Source organism: Saccostrea cucullata, unplaced genomic scaffold (assembly GCF_032062105.1).
Source record: "Saccostrea cucullata isolate Sc308-1 unplaced genomic scaffold, CSIRO_AGI_Scuc_v1 ctg163, whole genome shotgun sequence".
NCBI lineage: Eukaryota > Metazoa > Mollusca > Bivalvia > Ostreida > Ostreidae > Saccostrea > Saccostrea cuccullata.
The window spans coordinates 490,074-503,700 of record NW_026933609.1 but is presented as its reverse complement, the minus strand read 5'-3'; the positions used below and the strand labels follow the sequence as shown (position 1 = coordinate 503,700).

Genomic DNA, 13,627 nt, shown 5'->3' with positions numbered 1-13,627 from the left:
GCAAAATGAAATGTTTTTACATCCTGTAAAATATCAAGGTTTTGACATACTTTACATGTCCTATTATTTTTATTAATTTCAACATATCTACCTTTTTCAATTTCTAAGTTGTGTGCACTTAACCTAATTTTTGCTAAAAATGATCTATCATGTAGTGACTCTAGTTTTTCAACATAATGAGCACGTTTATTATCAAGACAAAAGTTCTGATAAAAAAACAATCGGGATCGAAGTTCCCGTGTAAAAATCAACATGGCGCTACCCATGAGATGAGGTGTTTCGCCGTTTAAATTACTTTAAAGATGAAATATTGGGGAAACCATGAAAGTTGATATCTTTACTTATTTGTCAGCATATTTATCATAAGTTTTGATACACAACATGGCATCAGAGATTAAAGTAACACCTTTAGGTATGTAAAAACATTAAATAAAACACGTCAACAAGTCCAAAACAATCTCGATTTACTTGAGCTATTTATATGCAGTTTTTCCCCAACATTTTCTTGCTAGAAGAAGACATATAATTGAAAAAATATTTGACTATGTATACACACATAGCCAAATACTTTTCGACTGTACTGTAAAATTAAAATGTAAATCTGCAGATTCTGCATGTTACTACAGTAAGACATTGCTGCTTTTCTATAGTATACTTTTAAGCAAAAGAGATGTTTGATTTAATTATCTTCCATAAATGAATATTTGAATCTTATGGGCATTAAGGCATGAATAGTGTGATTGCTTTACATTGTGTAAAATTATTACCAATCAATTATACTGTTGACAAGAAATGCATTCAGTTAGCTAAATCAAACAATGTGCTGGATCTTTTTAACAAAAGGGGTTGATGATGAACATGCAGTTTTCTTTTGTATTTCATCAATTCAAGTTTTACATTGTGCGCCCAGTTTATACTCATTCCCGACCCACTCTCTGCATCGTGATACAGGTTTTCATATGAATATTTTAAAATGCATTTTTCTGTTTTTAATAATTAACACCAGAACTTCATGATTTTAAGTTTCCTTTGTATAATAAGTGGATATCACCCCAATTCTCTATAAATCATATAAATGCATGGATTGTGCCTAACACCAAGGGTAATTTTACAAAAGGGTAAATGCAGTCTTTCAATTTCTTGAGACTTATGAAAACCCCAGATTTCACTCCCATACGATAGAACACTGCCAGCATACGTATCAAAGAGCTGACAGAGAGTTTCTGCATTGAATTCAAATTTCTGAATATTACGGTTTAAACCCAATAGAGCTTTTTACCATTATAGTTTAAATCCAACACAATCCAAGGTAATTATAAGAGTTGACAATTTCTAAATTTTCATTATTATAAGTCTATGAAAAATTAGTGCATACTGTGCATCCCCCTTTTCTGAATGCTAAAATTTTGGTTTTTGCACTGAATGCCTTTGTTTATGAGGTTGATTTTAAAACTAATCTATTATTTCACATTTTACTTGTTTTAGGTGCAGGGCAGGGTGAGTTAACTTTTACTTCTGTTTTTATAACAAATCAGTGAAGCCTTTTGGCAAAAACTCAATAATAAAGTCACAAGTCTTAATTTTCTATCAATTATAGTACAAAGTTTGAGCAAGAAGATGAATTCCATGAATTGATCAATGCAAGTTACTTACACTGTATATGTATAGTTACTCAATTGTCACTTTGTTTGTCTTTTCCTCTATTTTTTTTTCCCCTCATGACAATTATGTCAAAATAATCATGATCTCGTGATTATTTTTCTAGATTTTTGTTCAACAAAGAAAATATAAATTTATTTTTCAGCTATCTATTTTTCAATGAAAGTAAAATATTTAGGTTAAGATAACTATGGTTCTAAGTTGTGCTAAGAATAGCAGTGATATATGAAGAATTAAAATGTACGTTACATGTAATTGTGATTTTGAGCAGATGTGGGAAGGAGTTGTATTTTACTCACCATTGGTGGGAAGAACATTATGTTGGATTGTGGGATGCACATGGGGTTTAATGACGAAGTGAGTACAAAAAGCTGCAGTTATTTCAAACATTTTTTTATGTTTTAATTGGTTGATTTAGTCACCTGATATTGTGACCATAATAAAAAAAACTTTTGCAGAAAAAGCAATATTTTATTATGAAATTTAAAAAAATATTTAGATAGATAGTTTCCAAGTTTCATACAGTTCAGTCTTTACCAGTACTTTTAAATACATATAAATATGCAAAACTCATGGATCAAGTTTCCCGAAAGTGACAGAGTAAGGATTTAGTGACAGATTTAGGTTTTTTTCTTGCTTTACAATAAAAAGTATTTTCCCTTATCTTCTAATGTTTGCCTCATCTTTCTTACAGCGGAGATTCCCAGATTTTACCTACATCACCAATGAAGAGAACGACAGATTGACAGATCATTTAGACTGTGTCATCATTAGGCAAGTTTCTCATCTTCTCTATTACTTTCAATTCTCTCTTTAGCTTAAGTTCCAAATGTTTCATTTTTAGGTCACCTGAGTAAACTCAGGTGACCTATTGCTATCTGTTTTCGTCCGTCGTTGTCCGTCGTGCGTTAACATTTGAACATTTTCAGCTTCTTCTCTGCAACCACTGAACCAATTTCAACCAAATTTGGCACAAAGCATCTATGGGTGAAGGGGAACAAAAATTGTGAATTTCATGATCCCTGCCCCCCTGGGGCCTGAGGGGTGGGGCCAAAACCACTAAAATTAATGCAATCTTTAAAAATCTTCTTCTTTACTCCTGGACATCAAGCAGTCAAACTGTTTGCATGATTGTAATCAGCAATGAGTCCTCTATTAAAATTGTGAAATTCATGGCCCTGGGGTCAGGGGTTCTAGTGCTAGGGTGGGGCTAAATAAGTAGGTAGTGAAAATGCATTATTTCTTTGAAAATCTTCTTCTCTGCTCCTGGGTATTAAATAAACCAACTAAGTACGTACATAGTTATGATGAGCAAGAGTGCCTCTACCAAAATTGTGAATTTTATGGCCCCAGGGTCAGGGGTTCTTGTGTTAGGGCGGGGCTCTATTGATTATATAGTGAAAATACATGAATTCTTTGAAAATCTTCTTCTCTGCTCCTGGGTATTAAATAAACTAACTAAGTGCATAGTTATGATGAGCAAGAGTGTCTCTACCAAATTTGTGAATTGTATGGCCCCAGGGTCAGGGGTTCTTGTTTTAGGGTGGGGCTCTAATGATTATATAGTGAAATGCATGAATTCTTTGAACATCTTATCCTTTGCTCCTGGTTAATTATGTTCCCCAAACGAAGTTGGGGAACATATTGTTTTTACTCTGTTTCTTATTATTATTATTATTATGTTCCCCAAACGAAGTTTGGGAACATATTGTTTTTACTCTGTTTCTTATTAAGGTCTTCCGTCTTCAGCGGAAGACCTTATTGTTTTTCTTCGGTTTCTTTTTCACTTTTATTATTATTTTTTTTTATCTTACCGATTTTGTGCACGCGATTTCTCGAAAACGGCCGAACAAAATCTAATGAAACTTTCAGGACTTATGGAACATTACTTGAACCTTATGCGTTTTTTTCTGTTTTGATGACGTCACTTCCGGTCTAGAGATATCGTCGATTTTCTGATTTTTAAGGGTCATTTTGTCCACAGTTTTTCCGAAAAACGGCTCTAGATAGAAACTTCAAACTTTGAGGTTAGGTAGAGCTAAGTTTGGAAAGGTGCATAAGGTAAATCAAATTTACCGGAAATGACGCATGTCGGCGCTCGCTATGGCCCGAAAATAGTCGTATCTTGAATTTCAAATTTTTTACATCTTTTCTACGATAATTTTTCACCTGAAAATATTTTATTTAGACATATTGAACAAAAGAAGTGCAGAATTAAAATACCTTTCAAATGATATCTCGAAAAAAGGGCTAGCCCCTAAATTTAGGGGCCTAAAGGGGCCTAAAGTTTTTCCTTTATATCTCAAAATCTATAAAGAATTTTTAATACATCAAAGAAGCAAAGTTGTTCAAAATGTCAAGCTGAATGTATTCGCTTCGTAAAAATTCGTCCGGCGATGTCACTTCCGGCCAAACCGGAAGTAGTCGGAAAACGCGAATTTTAGCCGTTTTGACACGTTTTTAGGTAACAGATGTCTCATGGACAATAAAAAATTTATTTACCGTCCGTCGTCGTCACTTCCGGTCACACAGGAAGTAGCAAAAAATTGCTTATTTTTGCATTAATTAACATAGCTTTAGAGGATTCAAGCTATTTCTGGGCGTTATTTCTCACTTTTGTTAAAAATAAAATGTACTTCCGGTCAAACAGGACGGAAGACCTACTCGTTGCTTTGCAACGAGCTCGGCTCTAGTTATTATTATTATGTTCCCCAAACGAAGTTGGGGAACATATTGTTTTTACTCTGTTTCTTATTATTATTATTATTATTATTCCTGGGAAAATTTTGTCCTCGAGTGATCTTGTAAACTATACATCCGACTAAGGTAAAATGTTTTTAGGGTCAGTAGACATGTTATGTAGATTTGCCGAACGAAGGTCATTTTGCGCGCACGTGCTTGCAAGAGCGCGCACGTGCAACACGAGAAATGACCAATATAATGGAAATTACTGTAACTTTTCTTTTTTTGGAAGAATTTTTTTGAAACTCATAATATAAGGATACATTAGTAGTATAGACAAGATGGCATGGTCAAAATAGCAAGATCTCACGCGCATGCACGTGCGCTTCGCTCTGATTGGCTGAAACTAAAGTCTCAATATCTTTCTTGTTTCTTGTCATAATCTTTTGAAATTTTGAGCATAGTCCTACATTATAAAGATCTACAGCATGATATATAAAAATTTCCATGAAAGCATGCGCATGCGCGCGTGCTGCAATCCGATTGGCTGAAACTTTAAATGGCTATATCTTCTTTGTTTTTTGACGAAATGCATTGAAATTTGAAACATAGTCATGCATTGGGATATCCTAAAATATGATATAGGAAAAATCATGAAATCACGCGCATGCACGTGTGCTGCAATCTGATTGGCTGAAACTTTATATGGCTATATCTCCTTTGTTTTTTGACGAAATGTTTGGAATTTTAAAATATAGTCATTCATTTAGATACCCTTCAATACGATAAGGATAAAAAATTTATGACATCACGCGCATGTATGTGTGCTGCAATCTGATTGGCTGAAAATTCAAATGGCTATAACTCCTTTGTTTTTCAACGAAACAGGATGGGATTTAGAACATAGATATATATAAGGGACTTCTAAAAGAAGGTGTAGTCATTATGCACGTGCTTGCACGTGTTTGCACGCAAAATGAGTAAAATTAAAAATACATTCGAATGAGTGTATTTTTTAAATACTTATGGATTAAATGTTTTGATATTAAGTATATTAAAAGTTTAGATAGTGTAGACAAGATAATATGGTCGTTACGCAAATGAACACGCGTGCAATGCCTATTTTTATGTTCCCCAAACGAAGTTGGGGAACATATTGTTTTTACTCTGTTTCTTATTATTAAGGTCTTCCGTCTCCAACGGAAGACCTTATTGTTTTCGTTCGGTTTCTTTTTCCCTATTATTATTATTATTATTATTTTTTTTTTTCTTACCGATTTTGTGCACGCGATTTCTCAGAAACGGCTGGACCGATTCTCACCAAATTTTCAGATCTGATAGATATTTATCTGAACCTTGTCGGAAATTTTTCGTAAGTACGTCGTCACTTCCGGTCGTGAGATATGGACGATTTACTGATTTTTAGAGGGTAAGCTTGTCCTGAGATCTCCTCCTAAACGACTTAAGATATCGACTTGAGATTTTCAGTGAAGGTAGAGGAAGGATAGTAGATGTGACATTTTGCATATAGAGCTTTCCAGGTAAGAAGGCATCGACGCTCGCCTGGGCTCGAAAAATAGCCTCATACTCATCTCGCAAAAATTGACACGTTTTCTTTTATATCTTTTTACCTGTTAATATTTTGTTAAGACATATATAATAAAAAATGTCCAATATACTAAGACCTTTCATTTGATATCAAGTAAACGGGGTTAGTCCTTCAAATTAGGGGCATAGAGGGGCCAAAAGTCTCTCGTCTTTAACTTTTTTGTTTTTCAATATTTTCAAATTATATTAGTATAGTTGATAGAAACATTTCTTATTAGGCTGAATATATAATTCGTTTGTAAATTTATAAATGCAAACTCGAGATATTAACATTCAAAAATCTGAAGCGGGAACTAAATGGCGGCGGTCTCTGTCAATTCCGACATTTCGCAATAGCGGTTAACAGGGGCAGCTGAGCGTTTGCTTGAACGAAAGTAACATAAGGAGCAATGAAATGTGTAGGGATACTTGGATTGTCACGTCGTAGGTTCGTTGCAATTCTGTGTCAAACTACATTCATAATCCAAGGTCTCCTTGCAAGTTTTCTTTAATTGGTTTTGGTTGTTTCTCAAAGTAGAAAAAAGAAAAAAATTAATGTGCAAATTAAGTACGCATTGATGATATTATCTAAATCAAAAGGATTTAATCAAAAGAGAAAAGGCATGACTCCATGATGTTTTATCAAAGATCATAGTCAAAGTCATATCTCATCTTATCGAAAATTCGGACGGAAGACCTACTCGTTGCTCGCAACGAGATCGCATCTAGTTAAGGTCTTCCGTCTTCACGGAAGACCTTATAGTGATTCTATTGTTTCTTATTATTATTATTCTTTTTTTTTTAGACAAAATTTTGTGCAGGCGATTTCTCGTAAACTATTTGGTGGAATTCAATGAAAATTTCAGGAGTAATAGCTCACTATATGAATTTTATATAAAATTCCGTTTGTTGGACAATTCGCTACCAGTGCCAAGTTATGGACAATTTCCTGATTTTAAAATGCAATTTTGTCTTCGAATGTTCTCGAATACGGCTCAAGATATTAACTGGAGACTTATTAGAGATGATAGACGATGAGTTATAGATGTGCAATTTTGCCTTCGTTTGCGTCGTCAGTACTTCCGGTCGCCACAGGAAGCGAATTCAAAATGTGCACTTTTCCAACTTTTTTTGTTTTTCAATATTTTTCTTTGATATAATTGATGTGAATGGAGACCCTACTGGAAAGGCCAAATATATAATTTATTTTAGAATCGATCAATCCACACACTTGATATTCGCATTTAAAAATCTGAAGCGTGTCCAAGATGGCGGGGCGTCTCCGTGAACTCCGCCATTAAGCAAGTCGGGTTCTAGAAGGTCAGCTGAGCGTTTAGATGAACGAAACTTCTACCAAAAAGATTTATGAAATGTAAAGGATTCTTTGGATTGCTACATCGCAATTACGTTACATTTAGTATAGTTTTAATATATGAGGTTTCCTCAAACATCTATTGAAATTGCTTTTGTCTGCATCTCAAAGTAGAATACAACATGACTACAAGTGGAAATACGATGACAACAATCTTTTGTTTTGCACCAGGGAAAACTTATCCTAAACCATGGTTATAAGTAATAGCTTTTCAAGAAACTTGCCTGACTTAATTTTCACTGTTTCTGAAATATTACTTGACTTCTGTTTATTTTTCCACGCAGGCTTGTGACATATTAAATGAATAGAAAACAAAGACAAAAATCAGAAAAACATTTTTTTTTAAAGATTGTTTATTAAAGGTTATATGAATATTCATGTAATAAATGCAAGTTTTTTAACATAAATAGTATCAGATTCCTTGACCGTCGGAGGGCGAGTGATTTTTTTTTCAGTGAAACATTCCAGTCCTTTCATGAACGTGTAACTCATCTCCACTTTGGGGCAAAACAGGATACATAATTCGTGGAAAATCTTACAGAATTCACAGCTTTTATTTGTATAATGTGATAAATATATTTTCTAATGCTCAAATTCCGGTTATAAGAACATACATTTCTAATTTTCATTGAAGCTATTGAAACGGTTTAGAGTTATTGCCCTTTTGCTACATTGCTTTAATCAATAAATAATTGTAAATAATGTAATTAACAGGTATTTGATTGAATGATTTTACAAGAAAGGATGTTTTATAAATAAAAATACAACAAAAACATAACTTTGGTTAAGATGAGCAAAGTATGCTCGGAAATTTACAGAAACGTATTCCGGCACTTATAATCATTGACATAAAGATCATATTAGTAGGCAGATGGTCAATGTTGTTGGTGTTGTACGTTTGAAACCAAATTGTTGGTAGAAAGTTGGTCAAGCGACAATCGAAGTCAAACGGCTAATTAATACAACTGTGAAAGCTATTAGTGTAGCAGGTATAGTTAACATTGAACGTGTCGAGCCAGTTGACAGGTTCATACGAATTGGTATATAGATAATCAAGGGGTTATAGTATAACCGAATGGCATATGTTTAGCCAAGTGGCAATTGGCGTTTGTATAGCTACAATGTAAGTTGCAATCGGCACTGGTATAGCCAAGTGGCAAGAGGCATTGGTATAGCCAAGTGGCAGGGGTTTCTGTACATATTGTTAATCATACACTAGGCAAGTGTCCTTTATATTTGTATATATTGCTTCAACTTGATACTAGGCAAGTGTCGTCCGTATTTGTATATATTGCATTTTGTCTGTATATTTTGCACTCTTAATTGTCTTTATAAGACTTGGGCATTCCAAGTAAGATCTCAAGTAGATCGTTCGAGTCCCGCACGTTACACTATCAAATCCATCATATAGATCAAACATTTCAAAGGAATAGGGTTTAGAACTACTTGTGACGTTTGGCACGAAATAATGTATCGTGATCCGACTTAAGTAGTAGACAAATAGTGCAGAAATATATAAAATTGGCATGTCTGTATATGGAGCTGCGTGGAATAAAAAGTTGAATGCATTTCGAAAAAAGGAAAGAAAACAGTATCATCTGTTCATCACTAATAGAATATCTATTCTAAAAATTACTGTTAAAACTCAAGTAACAAAGTCCGATGTGATCATCTTGAGCAAAGTTTGGCAAGCTAGCTCTCATTTTAAAATAAATGTAAAGTATGTTAGAATCAAAAAAAGCAATCTCGCGATATTCGAATCTTAAATTTGAAGCGGGTTCCCAAAGGTGTATTGGGTACCGCAATGGATTTTCACGCTGACGACCCGGGTTCGATCCCCCGTGTTTCCGATTTTTAAAATCACTTTTTCAGTTTGATTTTACGTTTTTTTCTCTGAATCGGACGGAAGACCTCTCGTTGCTCGCAACGAGTTTCTTTTCTAGTTATTATTCTTATTCTTATTATTATAATTTTCTTCCTGGGAAAATTTTGTCCGCGAGTGATCTTGTAAACTACACATTCGACTTAGGTGAAACCTTTTTAGGGTAAGTAGGCATGTTATGTAGATTTGCGGAATCAAGGTCATTTTGCGCGCACGTGCTTGCAAGAGCGCGCACGTGCAAAACTTGAAATGACCAATATATAATGGATATAACCGTAACTTTTCTATTTTTAGACAAAATGTTTTGAAACTCATAATGTAAGGATATATGAGTAGTATGCACAAGATGACATGGTCAAAATAGCAAGATCGCACGAGCAAGCACGTGCGCTTCGCTCTGATTGGCTGAAACTAAAGTCTCAATATCTTTCTTGTTTTTTGATAAAATCATTTGAAATTTTGAACATAGTCATACATTAGGGAGATCTACAGCCCGTATTAAAAAAAATATCATGAAAGCATGTGCATGCACGTGTGCTTGCAAGAGCTCGCACGTGCAACACGAGAAATGTCCAATATAATTGATACAGACGTAACTATTTAAATTATTGATGATATGCTTTAAAACTCATATTAGAAGTATATACTAGAAGCATAGACAAGATGACATGGTCAAAAAAGCAAGATCTCACGCGCATGCACGTGCGCTTCGCTCTGATTGGCTGAAACTTAAGTCTCAATATCTTTCTTGTTTTTTGACGAAATCCTTTGAAATTTTAAACATAGGCATGTATTAGGATATCCTACAATAATATATGTAGCAATTATCATGAAAACGCGTGCATGCACGTGCGCTGCAATCTGATTGGCTTATGCTTTAAATAGCTATAACTCCCTTGATTTTCAACCAAACAGGATGGGATTTGGAACATTGATAGATATAATAGATTTCTACAAGAATATATGGTCAACATGCACATGGATACATGTGCATGTACGTGCGCTGCAATCTGATTGGCTGAATCTTTGAACAGCTATAACTCCCTTGGTTTTCAACCAAACAGGGTGGGATTTAGAACATAGACAGATGTAATGGACTTCTACAAGAAAGTATGGTCACCATGCTCATGTGAGCACGTGCGTGCACGTGAAATGAGTAAAATAAAAAATACACTTGAATTAGCGTATTTTTAAATACTTTTGGATCAAATACTTTGATATTTAGTATATTAAAATCTAGAGATTGTTAAGACAAGATTATATGGTCATTACGCACGTGCATTCACATGCGCACGCGTGCAATGCTAAAATTTGAATGAAATTGGTACACTTCTGGGTAAACGTTGCTAAAGTCTCAAATGCATAGTTTGTCTTATTTAATGAAGCTTATAGGGAATATGGCACCAAAAGGGAGTTGGGGAGCGTTTGGGGAACATCTGTAACGGTCCCCGTTACAATTAGCACTAGTTAAATATATTTTGTATTTTTCTGGAAGACTTTCATTAAGTCTAAATTCCATAAAGTATTTCTTATTTAATAGAGATTACAGGGAATATGGCACCAAAAGGGAGGTGGGGAGCGTTTGGGGAACATCTGTAACGGTCCCCGTTACAATTAGCACTAGTTATTCTTTTTTCTTCTTATTTCTTCTCCGGTACTTTTTTGTCCGCGAGTGTTCTCAGAAACTGTTCGCCCAACTGAGCTAAAACCTTTTTAGGGTTAATAGGTGTGTAGTGTAGGTGTGCGGAACGAAGGTCATTTTGCGCGCATACGCCTGCACGTGCGTGCGCGTGATATGAGTGAAATGACTGATATACTTAATATAGCTATAACTTTTACATTTTTTAATGAAATGATTTGAAACTCATTATATAAGGATATATTAATAGTGTAGATAAGGCGACACTGTCAAATAAGCACGAACTCACGCGCATGCACGTGCGCTTCGCTCTGATTGGCTGAAACAAAAATCTCAATATCTTTTCTGTTTTTTCACGAAATGCTATGAAATTTAAAACTTAGGCATACTTTAGGAGGTTCTACAATATGATATATAAAACTTTTCAAGAAACCACGCGCATCCACGTGTGCTGCGATCTGATTGGCTTAAACTTTAAATGCCTATAACTTTTTTGATTCTCAACAAAACAGGATGAAATTTAGAATATGAATAGATATGACGGATTCCTACATCATGCTACTATCAAACTTGAATGCAAAGACATGAATGCACGTGTGCGCGCGCAATGCGTTAAATAATCGATTTACTTGATATAGTCGTAAATTTTTGATGAAACGTTTTGAAACTCAAAGAATAGAAACATATTAAAAGTGTAGTCAAGGTGATATGGCTTTCATGCATTGCACCTGCGCGCACGTGCAATGCTCAAATGACTTGTATACTTGATATGGCCGATAGTTTTATATTTCTTTATGAAATGCTTTGATGACCTTGACCTTTGACCTCTTGATCCAAAGGTCACAATCCAGCTCAAGTTCGTAGATGTATTTACAAACTCACTTTAACAAATGCTTAGAATAAGTAAGTCAATACCCCCCCCTTCTCCTGAAAAACAAAAAATCAATAGCAACGTAGAAAATTTCTCTGAAACACAATCGACGCCTGGGATCGACATAAAATTCCACTTAAGGTGCAGAAAAGACTTCATAGAAAGTTTCCTGAAAGTTTTACGCTAAGTCTCTAAAGTGTATAGAAATTATGAATTTTTACGACAAAAATTACAAATTCTGTCTTGTTTGAAATTTAAGTGCAGACGAACAAAGATATGATATAAACCTTTTAAAGCCTTTTTCTCTAGATGTCGTTAATAGCACTCAATTCTACTGATATGAATTAATATTTTAATACCAAGCAGTCTTCTTTTATTTTACCTTTGAAATTTATCTGAATTTTTTTTAGAATTACACAATCCCCAGAAATAGCGAGTTTCGGTATATTAAAAAGCAGTACACGTTTCTTCCCCGTAAAACATCAGGTATTTGAAATAATGAAAAAAATATTAATGAGGGAGTGTTAAACAATATCTGTCACATTAGCTGACACCAAAAAATCATGGTACGTACACGACATTTTCTGATTTTTTTTGCATCTGCAAATAGGGCTACCCTCAAATCCACGTGTTTTCAATGTCTTTATAAACATCTCAAAAGCACCCCGGGAAGTAGCTCCCTGTGCCCTGGAAAAATAGTTCCTGTCAAAAAGATTTATTTATTTACAGAGTAGATAAAATTTCCTAGGCGCAGGTACCAGAGTTGTCAAAATGGCCTGGAAGGAAATAAAAAAAAAACTCTCAAAAGAAAGGAAAATCGGCTATATATGTATGGAACTACAATTGACTAAGTTCATTTTGATTGGTCAATTACCGGTGTGGTACCCCTAGTCGCATTGAACCCAGTCCTGTCTTTCTGAATAAAACCAACTCCGAGCCCGATGTAAAAATCCTAGTAGAGAAATGAGAATTTGAATTTTGCTGCCTTATTATGTTCCCCAAACGAAGTTTGGGAACATATTGTTTTTACTCTGTTTCTTATTATGTTCCCCAAACGAAGTTGGGGAACATATTGTTTTTACTCTGTTTCTTATTATTATTATTATTATGTTCCCCAAACGAAGTTTGGGAACATATTGTTTTTACTTTTTCTGAATTTTTTCTTTGTTCTCCGGTACTTTTTTGTCCGCGAGTGTTCTCGTAAACTACTCATCCGATCTAGGTGAAACCTTTTTAGGGTCAGTAGGTATGTTATGTAGATGTGCCGAACGAAGGTCATTTTGCGCGCACTTGCGTGCATGTGCGCGCACGTGTGACGCGTGAAATGACCAATATAACAGATTTAGCCGTAACTTTTTTTAATATAGGATGAAATGCTTTGAACTCATAATATAAGGATATAATAGTAGTGTAGACATGATGACATGGTCAAAATAGCAAGATCTCACGCGCATGCAGGTGCTCTTCGCTGCGATTGGCTGAAACTAAAAGTTTAAATATCTATTTTGTTTTCTGACAAAATCCTTTGAACTTTTGAACATAACCTTACATTATGAAGATCTACAGCATGATATATAAAAATAATCATAAACGCACGCACATGCACGTGTGCTGCAATCTGATTGGCCAAAACTTCAAATGCCTACAACTTTCTTGGTTCTCAATAATACAGGGTGAAATTTCAAATATGAATAGATATAATGATTACCTACATTATACTACTATTAAAAGTAAATGCATGGGCGTGCATGCACATGCAACCGCACACAATGTATTAAAAGGCAGTATACTTGAGTGTTTGATGTTCATGCAGAATTAAGAACTTCTAAATGTCAAGACATGTAACATAATGAAGCATGCAGATCTTTTTACCCTTGACCTTGAAACTTAGGTCAAGGTCACTGGAAACCTGAATAAAATGTTGATATTAGCTTT

General features: G+C 34.6%; 1 protein-coding gene across 1 annotated transcript in view; it reads left to right on the top strand.

Moving 5' to 3' along the window:
* The first annotated feature begins 298 nt into the window (after positions 1 to 298).
* The window catches only part of LOC134238728 (integrator complex subunit 11-like), a 29,978-nt gene continuing 16,649 nt past the window's right edge, over positions 299 to 13,627 (top strand). The window contains exons 1-4 of the mRNA XM_062720849.1: positions 299 to 412; positions 1,486 to 1,497; positions 1,931 to 2,016; positions 2,354 to 2,433. Of these exons, the coding sequence (XP_062576833.1) occupies positions 382 to 412; positions 1,486 to 1,497; positions 1,931 to 2,016; positions 2,354 to 2,433 (209 nt within the window). The 5' untranslated portion in view covers positions 299 to 381. The remainder of the gene's footprint in view (positions 413 to 1,485; positions 1,498 to 1,930; positions 2,017 to 2,353; positions 2,434 to 13,627) is intronic.